Source organism: Hylobates moloch, unplaced genomic scaffold (genome assembly GCF_009828535.3).
Source record: "Hylobates moloch isolate HMO894 unplaced genomic scaffold, HMol_V3 SCAFFOLD_44, whole genome shotgun sequence".
In the NCBI taxonomy this organism is placed as follows: domain Eukaryota; kingdom Metazoa; phylum Chordata; class Mammalia; order Primates; family Hylobatidae; genus Hylobates; species Hylobates moloch.
In genome coordinates, this window is record NW_026652319.1 from 906,950 (window position 1) to 928,175 (window position 21,226).

General features: G+C 37.2%; 1 protein-coding gene across 3 annotated transcripts in view; it reads right to left on the reverse strand.

Annotated features, from left to right (window-relative positions):
- Nucleotides 1-21,226, reverse strand: part of LOC116463610 (voltage-gated potassium channel subunit beta-1) — a 494,700-nt gene that overhangs the window by 52,023 nt on the left and 421,451 nt on the right. For all 3 annotated transcript variants that reach the window (XM_058434760.1, XM_032146791.2, XM_032146794.2), the window contains exons 7-8: nt 19,770-19,813; nt 10,430-10,516 (exon numbers count right to left, since the gene is read on the reverse strand). In XM_058434760.1, coding sequence (XP_058290743.1) covers nt 10,430-10,516; nt 19,770-19,813 — 131 coding nt within the window. The remainder of the gene's footprint in view (nt 1-10,429; nt 10,517-19,769; nt 19,814-21,226) is intronic.

A 21,226-nucleotide genomic window follows, 5' to 3' on the forward strand; every position in this document is an offset into this window, starting at 1 on the left:
TTGCACACTTCATTTGAAAGTACAAATGGAGAACTGGCATCTCACTCTAAAATTTCATTTCAATTGTTTCTTGGTGTCTGGCTGAAACTTTGATTATCATATCTTCCAAGGTTCATATATTCCTAAAAGTGTAAACATATGTAACAACAACAACCTCAAAATATTTGTGCAGGACAATTACAATTTATAACATGTTTCCACTTACCTCATTTTGTCTTCACAACAATCTTGGAAATAGCTAGAATATTTTTATTCTTCCCATTTTACAAATGAAAAACTGAGAAGTTGAAGATCTAAGCAACTCAGCCAAGTTTATATACCTAAGACTAACGCCCTCACCTTCTGATTGCAGACCTCTTATTTTTTCAGGACACATATTAAATATTCAGGAGGGGGGTTAACAAAACCACTTATTCTGTTATTATTAATACTTCCTTTTGTACAGAAAGTAAGAGAGAGACTCGAGGGTATTTGTTTATCCCCGGCTGTCTGAGAATTTTCGATTACCCTGACACAGGTGGCTCTGCTCACTGCATTCAATCAGCATGCCAGTAAACCCTCAGAGTGTGTTGCTAAGTAATGTTAGTCTCCAAGTCCTCTGCATGTCACTGCAGATCTGCTGCAGCAGATCGAGGAACTTACAGAAATGAATTCTCCTGAGATCCAGTCAACATCCCCTCAGAATATGGAGTTAAATTTTGTCACAACTCCAAATATCTCTCAGAGAAATGACAACTCACAGAAGGAAGTGCACATGAGTCATAAACCCACAGCCCCAGAATACTAAGCAGCTCTGTTTTTCACCTGACAGCTGGGGTGAGCAGAAGCACTCTCTGTTCTCCCTCTCTCTCTCTCTTTTTTCTTAACTAAAAACAACTTAAGGGAAAAAGAAGAAGAAGAAAAAAGCACCCTTTTGGAGCTTGGTGAAGTCCACAGACTTATTGTGAGAAGGTACAATAGTCCCCCAAACATTTGGCCCACCTTGTTTTTCCTTTTTGAACTTACTAATGATACAGATTGAATCTCTTCTGCCTTCACTGTTAAGATGTCATGAAAGAAAAAAAGGTCGGTGGGGGGAGAGAAAATAGAGGAAATAGTTAAACTGCATAGCATATAAGCATATCCTTCTTTAGAATCTTCCCTTCAAACCAGGACTTTATGGAATAAGGTTGGAAATCACTGATTTCCAAAGAAAGCAGAAAATAAAACACCAGATGAGTACAATTGTTTTTCTGGAGTATAGTTTTCTCTAAAGCCAGCTCTTTACATATTTTCTGCAGCCTTGGCAATTGTTAACTTCTCAATAGTTCTAGTAAAGGTAATTTCTCTAAAGCTCTTGTTCTTTCTATGGAACCCAGTTGGAAAGGATCATTTGTTAACCAGGTCTTTGTTCTTATAGATAAATATCAGAATGATCCACAGTCAGAACTTTGTGGGCCTCTTGTTAATGCTGGAAATTTTTCAACAGGCCTGGAGGATTTGCCGGACCTGAGGCAACATGTCAGCGACTGAGAGTGGTGAACTCTGTAATATGCCTTTGCTGTATGACTTAAGATTATTCAGCTCTGCTCAAGAAAGAAAGTGAAACAAAGAAAGAGGATAAATGAAACTGGGTGGAGATGCAAGCAGCTTGTGAGACATAGGCAGAATTTACATGATGAGCATGGTAAAACTAAGTGGATTAGTAACCCCTGAGTCATAGTAGCCATCAACGAAGTAGAGAATGTGCATGCTGAACACAGATAGGAGGGAGGAATGGAAAGAGGTGATATTGACAACATATCCATATGCATATGACACCAAACATTTGAAATATACTAAATATAAATACATAAAATATGAGAACTTAAGTGAAGTCTTCAGTCAGCCACCCATTGGTGACCCCCATTCTAGCCACAGAAATCCCCTGTGCAAGGAATGCAAATAGTCCTTAGCTGTGCATCAGGCCAAATGATGAGCTACAGGTCATGGCCAGGTGGGCTTGTCCCTGAGTCTTTCCAAGTATACTACTGACCCGGGCATCTTTTCCTTGCTGAGCCCCTTGCTGAAACCTCAGATTTGACCTATATAATTACACCACGGGGAAGGTCAACGTGGTAGATAGAACAGGTCACATGAGCATTGTGTGTCCCAAAATTTAAGTAGCTGGGTTCTTTCTCCGGTGTGAATTCTATTGTAATTATTTTAACTGTCCCTATCTCTTCCCCTCTTTCTTCTCATAATGTGTTTTAATTGATTTGATAAACCATGTGACTCATGCATCTTAATTTGTTGTGTTAGCCTTTCTTCTTTGAGACCTCTAGGATAAGCTGGCAGTAGACTTGGAGACTACAATTGCATCAAGGTAATTTCCTGCATCAAAAAATTACAGCAGTACTATGCAAACAGTAATAATAACAAAAATGGTAGCTCTAAATTTCAAGTAGTTACCAGGCAACATCCTAAGCATTTTGTATATATTATCTCAATCCTCACAATAACCCTATAGAGCAGATATTATTACCTACGTTCTACAGATAAGAAAACCAGGGACAAGAGAAGTTCAATAACTTGCCTAAGATCAATTGGCTAGTAACAGAAAGAGGATTTGAATTGAGGTCTGACTCCTAATGCCATACCCTTTCTATTTTGGAGGAGGCTGAGCTATTTCCAAACCCCCTCCCCACTGCCCACCATTTCCTCCTATTAGGTCATCCTAACTAAAATCTACCCCCATAACTTCCTAGCCCCCTCCCAGGATTAATTTGTTTCTCCATTCTATTATCACCATCTAATGTAACTTTCTTACTAACTTTTTGTCTGTCTCCCTAACAAGAATGTGATTTTTCTAAGGATAGGATTTTTGTTTGATTATTAACGTCTGCTTCTCCAAGTGCCCAAAACAGTGCTTAAATAGTAAGTATTCAGTGAATATCAACTGAATGAATGAGTTAATTCTATTATTGTTTTTTTTTCTAGAGACATCTTTGAAAATAAAGTCACAGGCACAAGATCACCTTTCAGGCTGAATAGATTAACCCTGGAAAATTTATTATTAAATCAGCTTAAAGGGCATAAAGAATTTCAGAGCAAAATTTTAGGAGGAAAAAAAGGGCTATAAGAAAATTACACTGCCAACTCCATGGCTTGAATCTTACATGACTTCACCACAGATCCTGTGCAGCCCTGCAGCTTGGCTATCTCCATTAGATTTTCATCATATTATAACTTCAGGGCCTTGGACTTCTCCCATGATTACCTCTGAGAAGAGATCCAGAGAAAGGAGAGTTTTACATGCCTTGCCTAGGGCATTCTAGAAATGGAGCTTACGTTTGTTTGCCCCAGCTGTGAGTGAGGTGCTGTAACCACATTGTTAACTCATTCAGATGGTGCTTTATGTTTCCTCTGTTTTCAGGTGAGGAAAGTGAGCCTCTGAGGATAGTAGCTTGCCCCAAGTGTACAGTCTGATAGGTAGCAAAGCCAGAATTTGAACTTGTATCTGTCTAATGCCCTAGTCCACTCTGCAGAAATATTGTTCCAATGAAGAGGTCCACCATGAACAGAAACCTGAGATTTTCTAAACAGATGAACTTGAGATGGAAAGAACCTGAAGTGAACCCAACTGTCCCCCATTGTCATTTCTTAGGATGGATGAAATAAATTTTTCTTTTTATGACACAATTTTTTTGGTCTGTACAGGATAAAACATCAGCTAAATAGGCCTAAAGTATCAGGAAAATTTTTGGTGAATTTGCAGTTAAAATGGAAACAAAACTGCTTTTTAAAATTGAAACACTTTTTTTTTTTTGCCACAAGCTTGGCTGGGTTTGGCTCATCTTCTTGGTTATGAAAATCATTTTCTCCAAATTAATTTCTTAAAAGCTTAACTGTCCCAGGCTTTCAAGCCAGGGGGTTAAATTGATCTGATGTGCACCAGAGGTCTTGGGAATGTCCTGGCCAGGGTAATAAATGAAATGCATTAAATAATCTTAATTGATACAGTAATACTCAGGGGGCAACTGTATTGCCAAAGAATTGTCCCCTTATTCATTTCTGCTCATTTAGATATTAATCAGATTTCTAAAGAGAGATGCAGTGCATCTGGATGCTACTGTGATTGCAGATGAGAAGTAGCATGTAAGTGTCCTGGGGCTGTTTGGCAACAACCTGTCAACATCTCCTTGAAATATGTTGAACCAGGTACTAGAATGTTTATAGAGGTTAGGAAACCAAGATAGGTTTTCAAGTAGAGGAAAATGAAGTTGGAGCTATTGAACTTTGGAGCTTTATTCATTCAAACACTTGTTCAGTCATTCATCTAGCTATTCAGTAAATATTTATTGAGCACCTACTATGTGCCTGCGGCTCTGTTAGACTGGGAATACAGTTTATAAGCCTTTGTGGTCAAGTACAGTAGCTACCAGCCACATGTGGCTATTGAGCACTTGAAATGTGGCTGATTCTAATTAAAGTTGTCTACTGAGCAGTTGAAATGTGTTGCTCCAAATTAGGGTGTACACAACTGATTTCAAGGACTTAGTAGGGAAAAAAAAGAATGTAATATATGCCATTAGTAACTTTTGGATACTAATGGATTGTGTTGAAGTGATAAGTTTTGATATATCACATTAAATAAAATATAATAAATAACCTCACCTGTTTCTTTTTACTTTTTTTTTTTCAGAAATACATGTGCAGGACGGGCAGGTTTGTTACATAGGTATACATGTGCCATGGTGGTTGGCTGCACCCATCAACCCATCATCTAGGCTTTATGCCCTACATGCATTAGGTATTTATCCTAATGCTCTCTCTCCCCTTGCCCCCCGCCCCCCGACAGGCCACGGTATGTGTTGTTCCCCTCCTTTTTACTTTTTTAATGTAGCTAATAGAAAATTTAAATTATATATATGTGGCTTGCATGTATTTCTATTGGACAGCTCTGTGATAATATTTGCGGAAGATTTCTTACTTCTCTATTATGTTTTTTTTGGATGGCTTGAAGGTAACTTTCAGGGAAGATAATAAAAGATAGAGGTGGAAGGGCTGATCTATTGTGGTTAAATGATGTTTCTAGGTTTTAGGTGGTTAATTTTTGTTTTGAAAACTTTTTATTTTGGAAGTTAAATATCTAGGTCCAGTATTTTGGAATTGCCAAAATGCAGAAAATTTGGGATACTGCAATGTTTTTTGCTTTCTGGCATTTTCTGAGTTGTCATTGGATATCCTGAATCCCTGAATATCCATAGATGCCTGCTTTCACATGGCGACACTAAAAAAGATGGCTCAGAAAGAAGTAAATACTTAGGGAATGCGTTATTTGACAAGATGATACTATGGGAATAAGTGAAGCTAACTTTGGTCTTGCTTCTCTTATTTGAAATTAAGACATCTGGGCTGCTTTATGTCTGCACTGATCTGCTGGCAGGAAAAAATAAATAACTGGAACTGTAATCAGCATGGAAATAATATTTAATGACTCAGGAATTCTGTAAGAATAATCAGTTTTGGCAACAAGCTCTATATGAAAAGTAAGGACTCAAATCCAAGTGTTTTTAAAATAAAAAACTAACTAAAATTTAATTTAATTTAAAAATCATATTCTCAGATCGAAAAGTTAATGTGTCCCCTCTTTTTGCTATTGTCTGCAAGTGGTACAGGCTTATACCCTCCTTTCATGACCACAGTTAGGCTCAATCTCTTCTTCCTGGAGCAGTAAGAAGAGTATAGATAGAGATATTAGCCAGGTGTTTGGGAATGACAGAAAATCAAACAAGCAAACAAACAAAAAAAACTCTTCATACAGCTCCTTGGACACATAAATGCTCTGTGTCTATCCATGTCCAGACTGGCTCTATTGCCTGAACTTTTTCTTGTCTAATGAGCTCGAGAGAAGATTTTGAAATACAAGTTAGGGATTTGTGGAAGTGAGAGAATTAGGGATATGAGCTTCATAGAGCATAAAGAACTGTCAGTGACTCTACTGGGAGGAACACAGACCCATAAGAAGGAAGAAATGGGATGTGGGGCTGATTTTTTTCTAGGACTGGAAAACATGCCATCGTTGCCAGATATTGTAGCAGAGACAGATGGTATGGCAGATGCTGTGAAAGAAAAATGACTTACTACTAGGTGAACCAGAAAAAATAAACAAGAGGGACAAAGGAAAAAGTACACAAGCTCCCCTCTGTTGTCAGGAACATCTTCCTATAGCCTGAAAATGTCTAACTGTATTCCATGGGGTTGCAGACTGCAAATGAAGTGTCTCACCCCTGATTGCACCTTTGGAATTTACAGCCATTCTTTTGAGAGGACTCGCTTTTTGTCTATTGATTTTCTAAGAAATAAGGGAAGGAAAAAACTAATTAGATATATGATGCCAATATATTATAAAGATGCTGCAGTTAATCTTCTTCTGGCTCAAATGGTTGCTATACGATATGTAGAAACTGGATGAAGCTCATCTTGGTTTATTTTTAAAACGTTCCCGATTAACATCATTTCATGGTAGAAACCACACAAATGCAATTGGCATTTTAATAATATTTAAATGGAAGTTGTTTAAAATGTATCTTAGCAATGCTCATTGTGGGCACACACATGACCCTTGACATTTGCATAGTTTATGACTGGAGACTCTCAGTGTCCCCAAGTTCTTGAACTCCACGCTACCTGGTAATCAGTGACAAATAAGAGCAAGCACTGAGTTGGGCTGAACTCATTTGAAAGTGCTATGTCCCCTGTGTTTAAAAGAGGTGCCTCAGCAGAATTATGTCAGTGTGTGTTGTGACTCCATGGGGTTGGCAAATAATAGTTGAAATCAATAAAAATGATTTACAAATGCTAAGGGTCTATAGTATTAATAAATGTAGATTTAATATATAAATACTCAACAATATATACTTGGCAACCACTGTTGTGTCACTTAAACAGAAATGGATGCAAGTGAACCTAAAATAGCCAACGTGAGTTGCTGAAACAAGAAAAAAAGTAATATCATTTGATATTAAGGATTTTTCTGCCACTATCAAAAAGAAAAGGTTGGACAACTATCTGGTGATGATTTTTTCACCACATTTGAAAAATAAATTGAGTAATTAATTAAAGCCAGTAGAATATCATTAACTAACAGAGTTACTGTAGTGTTTTCAAGGGTAATTTGATTATAAATAACATTTGCCTTCTGTAATGTTTTTAGAAACATTGATAGTCTTCCTAAGGTATACCCCCATTGTACATGTACAACTTTATTCCCATACACACACTGTATGATTTACAAAATTGTTGCAAAGGTGACTCTCAACAACATGGAATCCAGAACTAACACAGGCACCTTATTTTCCCCCCATCTTTAGGGTGCCAAATGTACCCAAGTCCACCTGACAGTCCTATCTCTTTATTTCCTATTTCTTCTTTATTTCCCAGATCAGTACTTTCCCCTGGTACAGTAAAGTAGAAAAGACTATATGTATAGATGTGTTTCCAGAGACTTACATCAAACTCTGGTTGTTCCAGTGGGCCCACCTTGGAACAAATGAGTGTACTAAGTTTGAGGATAAACATTTTCTGAAAGCTAGGGAAAACTCACGTGGAAGCTATTTCAATCTGGAACAAGTCCTGCATGGGGAGCTGCCTGTGGAATGTCCCTGCTAGAAGGGACATTCTGGTCCTCCCAGAAGAATAAGCCTCAGAGCTTGATTGGCCTGTTGGGGTGAGTCTCCCCTTCCTGGTAAGGGGGAGCAGGCTACATTCCAGCATGAGGTGGTTGACTGCTGCTGTGCTACAAAATGCCATGTGCCTTGACCTTATCAACAAGTGGCGAATCTCCATTGTTTGACACCCTTCATTATGCTTCTGAACTTGGAAAATGACTCAGGATAAAATAGCTTCCCATTCCGCTTTGTGGAATTGTATATAAGAAACTACTCAGGCAAAATGTAAATTTTCTGATTCCTACAAAGGCTAAACAATGCTGCAGTTACGAACTCCACCAGGCAGCAGCAATTATTTTTTAAAACACTTTGAAGATTTATTTTAATACATTTCAACATGTAATAAATATTGATACAAGAGACATCATTATCTTGTTGGTATCACATAGTTTGGCTCCTAATTGAGGACTTCCTCCTTCTTCTATAAATATAACTCAAATTATGTTTTCTGTTTGAGAGACTCCTACAATATATTCCTAAAATTAAAGGTAGGGGTAAGATGGGAACAAAATCCTTAAAAATCTCAGATGTTCTGCTATCCTGTACATGGTATAACTGCAAAGAACACTGTCTAAAAGAGGAAAACAGTCGCTAGGCACTTAAAATGTGAAGCAATTCCAGTCTTTCATAGACCCCACTAAATGGCATTTTACTTGACACTTTTGCAGACTAAATAACTTTAGTGCTCTGTTTTAACGTGTCATTAAGAATTGACTGGAACATTTCTACACTGCTGGTGGGAATGTAAACTAGTACAGCCACTACGGAAAACAGTGTGACTATTCCTTAAAGAACACGTGTGTTTACAGCAGCACAATTCACAAATGCAAAATCATGGAACCAACCCAAATACCCATCAATCAACGAGTGGATAAAGAAACTGTGAGAGAGATATATATATATATATGTGTGTGTGTGTGTGTGTGTGTATATATATACATTTTTGCTACTACCAAACAACATACACACACACATATATGTACATATATACATATATATACACACACACACATATATATATATATATATATGTATGTGTGATGGAATACTACTCAGCCATAAAAAAGTATGAATTAACAGCATTTGCAGTGACCTGGATGAGACTGGAGACTATTATTCTAAGTGAAGTAACCCAGGAATGGAAAACCAAACATTGTATGTTCTCACTGATATGTGAGAACTAAGCTATGAGGACGCGAAGGCATAAAAGCATGCTACAGTGGACTCTGGGGACTTGGGGGGAAGAGTGGGAGAGGGGTGAGGGATAAGACTACAAATATGGTGCACTGTATTCTGCTCGAGTGATAAGTGCACCAAAATCTTACAAATCACCACTAAAGCACTTACTCATGTAACCAACCACCACCTGTACCCCAATAACTTATGGAAAAAGAAGATAAAAAATAAATAAAAAATAAAAAAGAGTTGTATGACATCATATTACCCTTGCAATAAATACTTCTTATACTAATAAAATGCTTATGATTTGCTTTATTGAACACCTCATCTTTGCTGTGACAAAAAATATGCAGTTTTATGTCATTTCCACGGAAAATTTCCAACACTGATACTGTTTTATAATAAACTCCTAATTTTACCCAGATTCAAGAAAGAAGAAAACTGTAGGAGAAAGTTAGATATAAGAATATATATATTTTACATTTCTCTGTAGTTGAGAATGAGATAAATGGCAAGGAAAATAATTTCCATAACTTTTTTATGATCAGAAATACAACCTAGAAAAATTTATAATATGTCAATCATTTATACTTTTCCATTACTATAACCCTTCTATAACCCTATAACAAGAACCACTCTTTACAGAACCTGATTTATTACAAGACCCTGCCTTTTGAATCATCAAGGACAAAGTTACCTTCAGTGTAATCTCATGTGAATCAAACTATTCTAATTATTTTAAAAGTGGTAATCCATATCATATTGTTCAAATAACCAGAATATTCATTTTTGCTCTTTTTCTCAAATATCTTCATTCTCAGTCACCTCAGGTAAGTGATAATCTATATGATTTTAAACTTCAGTTAACTGGAACATTCTTTTTGATTCATCCTCAGCCTCTCAAACTATCTTCTGTCTCAAACATCCTAGCAAGTTCCATAAATAAATGTAAATTGAAGAAAATCTGGTTTTAGAAACATTCTGAAAGCTTCCACAGGGAGAAGCTTAAACTGTGGTCCTCAAACAGTTATAACAGAAAGGGGATAAAATGTTGCAGCTCCTTGAGAATCAACAATCAAACTGCAGTGAAATCTTATTTTGAAGCAGTCGCTCCTGTGGAATCCCTGCTGGTGGCACCACTGAGCATTGCTACCACAGACTGGAAACTAATCAGACTTAGAGCCATTATAAAATAGGAAGACCCTCAAAGGATTTACTGTGAAATGATGATGGCTGAGTTATAAAGCCCCTTTCCAATTAACTTTATTGTTTTAGTTGATGAAGTCACAAAAGTGAAATGAACCTGGAAAAGGTGAGCACTGTAACTAGTGGGAGCCACGAGCCCAATGCCTTCAACTGCTTTAAAAAAAGAAGATGCAGCACGCAGAGCATTGGTTTTGGGGGTAAACGCAGAGGCCAAAAGGCATCGGTCAGAAACATTTTTATTTTTCACATTCAGTTCGATCAGTCTGAATACAATTCATTTCCTACTGTGAGCAGAATAGGCCCTCCAGCTGAATCAAGAATTCTCGAGTATTTTATTCAATTTCTTGACTTACCTTCCATGGGAGTGTTACTGTCTGGTCGATTTGCAAAGAGCACATCCACATACTCGAGCTGCAGCCTCTGGAGGGAGCCCTTCAATCCTGGGAGCAGAAGCAGGAAACAAACCCCAAAATCTAAATATGAGCACTATTCAAAGAGTTGAAGTTTGGTTTCTTTCAAGGATTTACTTTAAAAAAATAGAATTGGAATAGTTTCAAAAATGCGTTGAATACAATGATTGTTAATTGACTCTAGAACGTTTTAAAAATATATCAAAGGCTGACTCCCCCCAACAAAAAAAGTCTTAGAGCTTTTTCAGGAATATTATCACTGTCACAGGAAAATATACACTTAGGAACGACCTTCACAGTGACTTGTATGTGGCAATATCCAGAAGCAAAATTTAGACTAAAAAGCAGCTTCTTTCCAACAGTTAGTGTTTTTCTTCTTGAATAATGCAAATTAATGTTTATGTTTTGGATCACTTAATAGGCTTATAGTGAGCTACAGGTACATTTATTACACATAAAACTCATTAAAATGATTAAAATGGTTTAAATCAGAAATAAATGACTGCGCCAACCCCATCTTAATGTAAACGTTGGTTTTAATAGTAATATAAAAGGGTTAGCAAATGAAGCCTGTGCTCAACACTTTACTAATTGGAACACAGTTTAAGGAACATAAAATATAGCTGAGCTCTACCATTTCTATTATTCTCTATTTTGGAGGGAAGAAACAAAAACACTAGACGCTATAGAGACTGAAGACGTAATATGAAGGAGAGAATAAGAACTTAAAAAGGGAGTCAGGAACCAATCGCCTATGTTTCAGCCCTAACCATTTGGTCACATTTCTATGAATACTCAGGAAAAAATTAATTTTAGCAAAATTAATACTTCCCTGAAATAGAATGTATTGTATATAATATTATGCAACCAAAAGGATGACAGTGTTCGAGAATCATGTTACCCCATTTCCATGGGGCACAGCATTTAGCATTCTCTCATCAGCCTCTTTAATTCCTCAGGGAGACCAGAGGCTTTACTCTCTTTATTATAGGCATAAAATTAACTGCATGTTAAATGAGACTCTTATAAATTTAAATTTGGTTCATTTAAATTTGATTTTTCTTACTGGTTTATCAGCCAGCCACAATTACTTTTCTGACAGGAAAATGGAGTGCTTGAATATTGTTCCAGAAATATTTTCCATCCATTGAGAAAGGATTGTCTGTGATGGCAGCTTGCTAAAAGCTTTGATGAAGAGATTAGGGCAGACAGATGTTATGAGGTCTAATGCCTGCTCTTATAAACCTTCCTTGATGCTCAGGCACAGGGTATCACCAGCTATCTCAAGAAACAGTGTGAAATTAAATTAACATGAAAAAGTATCATGATACGAGCCACTTTTGGGGACAGTTGTATGCAGGGAGGAGGTAAGGAAAGGACAAGAATGCTAAGTAAACAAATAACAGGGTATCACAAGGTTTGAAAGGTCGGAAATCTGCACCCTAGCATGCTAGGGACCCCACTTGGGTTCTTTGACCTTTTGTTGAGACTCAATTCTCTAGTCTGCAGTGGGTCTAACAATACTGACACCTTCAGAATTGCTGCTCCTGGGAGAGCTGTGTAACATAGTCCACAGAACCAGAATGTGAAATTATACCATGGTGTTCACATCTGGAAAGTTTCAGGGGGAAGACAGCAAAAGACCAAATGCCAAAAATTTTCACTAGACCGCCTGTTTTGGAAAGGGGCATTTAATGACAGTTCTGGCCTATGCCTGGCAGAGGAAATAAGTATCTTGTTTTCTGACAATGGCCCTCTCTCCCCATTCTTTTCTAAACAGCTCAGTGTGGGCTGAGAGTAACTAGCAGAAGAGGCTACAAATAACTTGGCACTGTTACAGCACTGTGTGATCAGACATGTCACAGACAGGTGTGACTTTTGTCATTTATTATTCCATCCCATGAGCATGTATTGGGTTCCAATTTCATCCTGAGACTGTGCCAGGCTCTCGGGGTTTAAAGATGCACAGACACAGTCTTCATCCCAAGGAGCACTAACAGTGCATATTGAGAGCATCTATTGGCACAGGTTCCTTGTTCAAGGTCATAATGTGTACCTGGAACTAATGATATGGACTTGATACTAAGGTCAGTCTCATGGTATTTGGTCATTCCCACCTCTTTAATTTTCTCTGAAAAGCAGTCTTTCTTGATATTTGGCAAGAAATTCAAGTATTTGAGGCCAGTGATCCCTCCTCTGACTTTGAAGTGGAGTGAAAGGAAATTGTCCCCGTAAAGGATACTATCCACTCACTTTAAAAATCTCAATCACATAAAGTCTTGTAATCCATGGTATGAACTTTGGATTCTGTGTGAGATTTAAAGACATTGGTGGAGGGGGGGAGGGTCGAGTGAGGAGGAGATTAAGCAAAGGAAATAATATGATCAGATTTCCATTTTGAACCGATGGCTCCACCTGCTGAGAGGGACCTGAAGGCACAAGAGTGAAGGCAGGCACAGCCACCGCAGCCCATCCAGCTCAGACAAAGTTAGTGAGAGGTGTACACATTTGGGACAAGTTGTGTAAATAGTAATACATGGACTTGCTGGTGTGCTGGATATAGGGTGTGGAGATTACAGTAAACAAGAATGACTCCTAGATTTTTGCCCTGAGAAGTGAAGTGACTGTTACTAAATGGGGCAGTCAGGGGGAGAGCCAACCAGAGGTGGTCGGGGAGCCAAGTTGAGTCTAAGCATCACCTCAGTCACTACATGGAGCTCTTGGCAGCTGGATGGACCAGTCTGGCATTCAGAGGAGGTGAGGTACAGGGTTTGGGATTCAGGGTACTGATTTGGGCTGTCCCGAATGACCCTGTGATATCCCTTAGCCTCTCTGAGCCTCAGTTTCCTCATCTGTCCAAGGACAAAATGGTGCTTGGTGATCTTCCTGCTTTGGTCTTTCATGTGACTGCAAACCAAATCAGATATTCCTGCTTTTTCCTATCTGGATGCTTTAATTTTGTAGAAATACATAAATTAAATCAACATTAAGGCATGTTTCATGAGTATCTCCTTAAGAGCCATTTACGTTTAGTTTCAAAAAACAAGTCATCATGTTCTATCTCCATTTAGCAAATGTTTGTTGAGCACTGGCTCAGGGCTAGGTATTGTTTTAAGTAGACATGCAAAAATGCATTAACCTTAGCTCCAGAAGGGCAGCTGGGCAGCCAATCTTAACCTAAGGAGGTAAGTGCTCCAGTGCAGTAAATGCACTTGCTGAAGGCAATTTGACCTTAGCCTGTGCCTCCGCACTAACCCAGCGTCTGTGGAAAGAGGAAAACAGGAGAAGCAGGAGAAATGCTCCCTGACCTTGAGGAGATAAAAGTCCACAGGAAAATAAATTACTTAAGGAAAATAGTTTTCAAGTGACTGCAGTCAAAAAAAATCTAAGTCCATTTTTCTTTTAGGTTCCAAAGTTTAACAAGAACCATACTGTTTAGAAGGTAACCTTAATTCAATTTAAGTGTATTTCACAGGTTTCTAAAGAAATATGTTTATTCCAGACAGTCAGCAGATTGGCACAGTTAGAGGTGAATGGGGTGTTCAGTGTTGCAGGTTTGACTGTGTGGAAGCAAGGAAGTCAGTTGTTTGGAGATTCTGCAAGGGTTATATTTAAGCATGCTGTGTCGTTACCTTTTACACCTACCACACACCTGCTTTTCTATCTAGCTTGCAAAAAAAGTTGCCTTAAATAATATACATTGTTTATATAATTTCTAGTTTTTTCTCAGCAGACCTATCACCATAATTTGAGACATCTGCTTCTCTTTTTTTTTTGAGACGGAGTCTCGCTCTGTCCCCCAGGCTGGAGTGCAGTGGCGCAATCTCGGCTCACTGCAAGCTCTGCCACCGGGGTTCACGCCATTCTCCTGCCTCAGCCTCTCTGAGTAGCTGGGACTACAGGCGCCCACCACCACGCCCGGCTAATTTTTTTTTTGTATTTTTAGTGGAGACGGGGTTTCACTGTGGTCTCGATCTCCTGACCTCGTGATCCGCCCGCCTCGGCCTCCCAAAGTGCTTGGATTACAAGCGTGAGCCACCACGCCCGGCCTCTTTTTTAAAGGCTAGGTTGTATTGGAATCACATTCAGCATGTGGCTGTGCCTCCCTTTACGAAACGTGGTTATCCTTGATGGCTGATGTATGTTTACGTGAACGTAGTACACTGAAAAAAAATCCTATGGCAAATCCATTTGTTCAGAAATGTATTCTTTAATTGAAAAATCATAGATTGTCTTTTTCTTTTAAAGTTCGTAGAGCTTAACATTTGTTATTAATTAAAAAGTTTCAAGCAGAGCCTTCTCAGATTATTTTCCTCTCCTACTCCAAAAACAATGGCAGTGGGTTTGTGTTTTGAATTGCATAACCAAACTGTTTACCTGAAAGGCAAATGTAGGGTCGGACACAACTTTTGGCTGTTGGAATACACAAGTGATTTACTTATTCTTACTTGGTGACCTACCAAACTATTTCTTTTCCTTTACATTAGGCACTAAAGGAATGTGTTTTATTTTATTTAAATTAATTAATTTTTTCTGTAGAGAGAAGGGTCTCACTATGATGACCAGGCTGATCTCAAGCTCCTGGCCTCAAGCCATCCTCCCACCTCAGCCTCCTAAATCGCTGGGATGACAGGCAGAAGCCACCATGCCCAGCCAGCACCAAAGGAATCTGTTCTGCTCAATTCTAAGATTGGCTCAAATTGGGGTTTAAAAAATGTTTGTGGAATGGCTGAATGAGTAAATTGGATTTTAGAACCTGAGGGGACTTTGGGATTCTAAATGAGTGTAATCAATCTACTAGTGAAATTTCTTCCTCCTCCTTGTGAATCTAAGGAGAGCATTACACCTAAGCAGATCTAAGTCAAGAACTTTGGGCTCATTAAAAAGGCCTTTCAATATGAATTCTTTCAAACCTACATTATACACAAGTCAAGCTCATTGTATACTCTGTAAACTAACTCAGGTGGCTAAGGTCACCCAGCACAGAAGTGGCCTGAACTCTGTATCAATTTGAACTTTCTGTCTTATCCTCTAATAGTACTTCTCTAATTTAATTTGTATACAAATCTCCAATGTCGAATAAGGTCACCTGCATCACAGAACCAAGTACCAATGAAACCAAAGGATAATGACTTGTACACTTTTTTAAACTTTATTTTGGGTCTCATCTCATGTCCTTGCTTTTCTGCAAAATTCACTCAATTCCCTAATTTCAGCCTGCCTAGAAAATACTTCAAGCTAATTCTCTCGTAATCACAAAGCTTTATCTTTGGCAGAAACTATGGACTGTAAAATAACACCACCAGCAGCAACATAATAACAAATGATCTCAATTCTTCTTCCATCTCAAAAGTTTGAAATTTTGTGTTAAAGTTTGAATCTGGGTCAGCTTGAATTTCAGCTGAACTGGTTTATCTATCCTCAGAGATTAGTTCCTAAGAGAATTCCTGACTTATTTAAAGGTGGAGGGAATTTAAGGTTTTTCTATTATGTCATATGAAGCTTGAAAAAATGCTTATTTGTAGGCAGATCACCTGAGGTCAGGAATATGAGACCAGTCTGGCCAACATGGTGAAACCCTGCCTCTACTAAAAATACAAAAAAATTAGCTGGGCATGGTGGCACATGCCTGTAGTCCCAGCTACCTGGGAGGCTGAGGCAGAATTGCTTGAACCCTGGAGGCGGAGGTTGCAGTGAGCCGAGATCGTGCCACTGCACTCCAGCCTGGGCGGCAGAGTAAGACTCCATCACAAAAAAAAAAAAAAAAAAAAAAGAAAGAGAGAACCCTGAAATTGTGTACACACTCTGGTAAATATTAAAGCAATGGAGATGCAGTGAGGAGCATAGTAGTAGACCTTCTCCATTCTTTTTCTCTTCGATTTTATATTTCTTTGTTAATTACCAGTGTGAACCATTTTCTGAATCTCTCTTTTCTAATTAATTGGATTAAAAAGAAAAGAACAAAAAACAAGAACTTTTCAGGAAACATACTGCTGCCCTGTTCATTCAGCGTGGTTCTGTAAGCTGACTTGAGTTATTTGTCACTGGCAAACTCCGTGGAAGAGAACACAAGTCATGAGGGCAAATGCTGGAGCAGGAATGCTAGGACAGTAACAGCTTTGAGAGGCAGGTTAGCTTTGACTTTATAATGTCAAATGGGACACTAAGGCCTGAGAAGGGATGCTGTTTGGGTGAGGAATTTGGAGGCTTTTCTTAGGGGTAGAAGGTTGTCATTTATTGTAGCTGTTTCAGAATGTCACTGCTTAGTAAAGAGTATCCTTATCCACGGAATGAAGACTAGCAGTTGTACTTATAAGGACAATGATGATGACAAAAATAACATGTGTTAAGTGCTTATTATGTGACAGACACTGTGCTCAATGTGAATTATGTAATTTTTATCCCCATATAGTAACCCTTATATTTATAGTCTATAGTTAAGGAGACAGAGGCTAGGTAGGTTAAGTAACTTGCACAAAGTCACCAGCTCATAAATGACAGAGTTGGAACTTGAACAAAGGTCTGTCTGATTTGAAAGCCAATATGCTTAAAATTATATTTAAAAAACAGTCAGTGAGAGATACCAAACCTATACAAAGACTTTGGAAACAATGGGGTGATTTAATTATTATGGTATCTATATCTATGTACACACACACACACACGCATGTACACACATATGGTTCACACTGGCAATCAAGAAAGAATACATATATACATTCTGAGATCTGGCTTCAAAAGTCTTCATTTTAAACTCAGTGATTGAATACTGAAACTATTTTTTTTCTATTGCAAGTCTAAGATATTTCAATGTAGTCTTGTTTATAGGTCAATAAAGATCTTCAGCTTCCAAGTCGGAATAAAAATACTCAAATGAAACATTATCTCTTAGGTTCAAGGACAGAAAAAAGTTCACAATGAAATGACAGCCTGGGATAAAATATTTGCAATACATATAACCAAGCAAAAAGTGAACATCACTAGTATCAAAGAGCTCCTGCAAATTATTATGACCAAGACAAACAAATCAAAAGAAAAATAGCCTGACAACATGAAGAGTGAATTTCCAGAAAAAGAACAAAATTATTAAAAGAATTATCAAACTCACTAATAAACAAATATATAAATAACTTTTAGAAAGTAATTTTGTGTTAAAATTTGTATAATTCTTTGACTTAGCAATGCCACTCTGGAATCTACCCCATTTACCTAAGGATGGTCGCTTGTATAATTCTTTATAACGCTCAAAACTGAAAATAATCTGTAAGTTGTGTATTTTAATTAAGAAAAAAATCAAGGCTTAGGTTAATATTTGTAGCCTGGTTCTACTGTTTATATATATATATATTTAAAATATAAGCCAGTGTTTGGATGGATGGATAGACAGCTAAGTCAGTACAACCATAGAGAAAAGGTGAAGAAGATGTGCACCAGATTGTCAAACTCTAGGATGGTATGAGATTGGATGAGCAAATGGAGAACCTGGCTTCCTTATCTATTTTTATTTTTGAAGTGGTGAGATTAGAGCACATTTTACATTTTTGGTAATGTTAGTATTTCCTAAATGAAATTATTTTTTAAAAAGGAGAAAATCACTTGTTTCAATGATCAATCATGAATCTAAAGTTACAAAATTCTTGGATTTTTTTTGAAATATGGATAGTTCACAATTTACAATGGTTTGACTTACGGTTTTTCAACTTTATGATGTTGTGAAAGTGATATGCATTTAGTAGAAACTGTACATCAAGTGTCCAAAACATTCTGTTTTTCACTTTCAGAACAGTATTCAATAAATTATTAATACATGTGACATTTAATTTATTATAAAATAGCCTTTATTATAAAATAGGCTTTGTGTTAGATGGTTTTACTCAACTGTAGGGCAATGTAAGTATTTTAAGCATATTTAAGGTAGGCTAGGCCAAGCTGTGATGTTTAGTAGGTTAGGTTATTATTAAATGCATTTTCAGCTTAAGATATTCTCAATTTTAGATGGGTTTATTGAGATGTAATCCCATCATAAATTGGGGAGCATCTGTACTTCACAAACTAGTATAAACTCTTAACATTTTTCTTTACTGCAAAAAGTATACGTGTAAAATTTTATATAGACAAGCAAGAAATAAACAAAAATTACAATTCTCACAATCTTCACGATTAAGTATAGTAGTAGTATTTTATTACATAATGGTTCTTGTTGACTGTTTTATTTCCTGTTTATTTCTAAATTATACAAAATTTTGAGTGCCTTGCAAAAGTAATGCACCAGGAATCAATTACCTAGTGGTAATTTTCTACACATTTGTCTATGCATATGTATATACCCTTCTAAAACAGTATAGTATACTACTCAGTGATGAGTGCACTAAAGCCTTAGAGGTCACTACTATACAATTCATCATGTAACCAAAAACTACTCGTACCCCAAAAGCTATTGAAATAAAATATATATATATGAAAAATCTAAACAATAATAAAATTAAACCCAAAAAGTATAGTAGTCTTAACATATGTCTACACAAAAATTTGCACACAAATGTTCATAGCAGCATTATTCAGAGTAGCCAAAAAGTGAAAATAAGCCAAACGCACTTTAACTGATAAATGGATAAACAAAATGTGGCTCTCCATATAGTGGACTATTACTTGGCAAAGAAAGGGATAAAATACTGACATGTGCTACAACATGAATGAACATTATGCTAAGTGAAAGAAATCAGTTACAAAATGTCATATATCATGAGATCTCATTTACATGAAATGTCCAGAATTGTCAAATCTATAGAGATAAAAAGTAGATTTATGGTTGCTTGGGACTGTGGGAGGGGGTGAGGAGGTGATGGGGAGTGTCTTCTAGTGGGTATAAAGTTTATTTTAGGGGTGGTAAAAATGTTTTCACATTAGGGTGTTTGGTGTACAACTCCATAATTATACTCAGAACAAATGAAATCTACACTTTAAATGGGTAAACTTTCATGATACGTACATTATATCTCAATAAAGCTCTTTTAAAAAGTCTTATGAGAATGTTTTATTAATATTAGTAATAGCTGAAAATGAGAAGAGTCCTATGCAATTTTGCCTTTTCCTTTTGAGTTCCCATTCTCCCCTCTACATCTCTGCATTCCCTATATTTAACCCCAAGAAGAAACTTGGTTGATTGTGGCACTTTTCATATAGAACTTTTTCCTCTTTCAGTGTGTTCTGAATTTGTTTGGTTGATACCTTTCTTGAATGAGGGGCCCACAACCAAAAATAAAATTGAAGCAGAAGTACCCACCTTCAATAATATGCTTTCTTGACAGCCCTCTTTCTGTTTCAGCTCTGCCAAGAAAAAGAAGCAAATAACTTTGAATGAGAGTGTGCTTTCTTTTCTTCTCTAAATCTCTGGTCTGAATTGCTAATTTTGTACCCTGTTCTTATCAAATTCTACACCACTGGAGGCTAAGGAGAGAAGTCTGGTGGGCAACACACTGAACCCCTTTTCTTTGGAGATCTCAGTAGATGAATTATCCATGACTCTCTCCATGCCACTAACATGCTCAACACCAGGCTCCAGTTAACAGCAACTCAGCCACGTACACTCTGTCCATATTTAATTCAAGACACTGTACAACCTTTTCACCTTGTTCTTAACCAATCTAGAGAAAATAAAAAGGCTTGACATACGTTTGTGAGTTTATTGTAAGATTGCCAGGCTGCTGAACTTTTTTGTTAGCTTTTCTGATAAAGGAAGCAAATTTGGAAGTGCCTTTTGACTTCTAAAATAAATTTTAAAACTAAATTAAAATGTGATGAAGCAAATGTTCCTTAAATTAGTACCCCAGAAGGCAGACCCTTAATCATAAGGACTTTTGCCTTCCCAATTCTCAAGCTCTGGCCAATTAGAATGAAATATGGTACTTGAATTTTAAAGTATCCATAACATGTTTCTTCAACATCAATACCTTTGGCAGCTTCTTTTTAAATATAATATTTACCATTCACTTTTGTGAATGTATTATTTGGTATTTTTAATAAGTACATTAGTAATACCGTAGGTAGTATTCTACTACATATTCTACTATATAACGGTTCTTGCAGACTGTCTCATTTCCTGAAAGGTTTTGTAGCATTTCGAAAGCACTGAGCAATGGCACTGTGAATCAAAGCATGGACAATGAAAATCCACATTTCTCATAGGCATGATGTTGCTTTATTTTTGTACAGATTACTACAGGAATAAAAATGTAAATTCCATCTTTCTGTCTTCATATCATTATAAATAGGCTCAAAACCAACAACAAAATAGAGTATGTGTTTGCAAGTGTGTATATACATAGACATTTTGATTAGAAGGTTCCTAAAGAAGAATTGGCCTCTGCCTCCAACTAAAAAAAATTCCCTATCAGTTATAGGAAGGTAAATAAGGTTTTGTTTGTTTTTGCTTTTTGTTAAAACTCCAGCATTTTTTTTTTTTTGCGATTTCTGTCTCAAAGATGGAAAAGCACAGTACCAATGATTGCTCTGGTATATGGAATAGCTTGCTGTTTTCTTACATGTTTGTCAAAAAGGCCAGCCTTCCAAGTCCTGCTGAATAATGTAAGTACCAGTTCAAATATCAGCAGGCCCATAAGAAGCCAGTTCATCCTGTGAAATCTTCTCTGCATCCCACAACAGAGAGCATTTCTCTTTCATTTGGCCTGACAGCGAGTGATACAGGTAGCTCCATGTTATTCTCCAATGAGATGGTCCTTT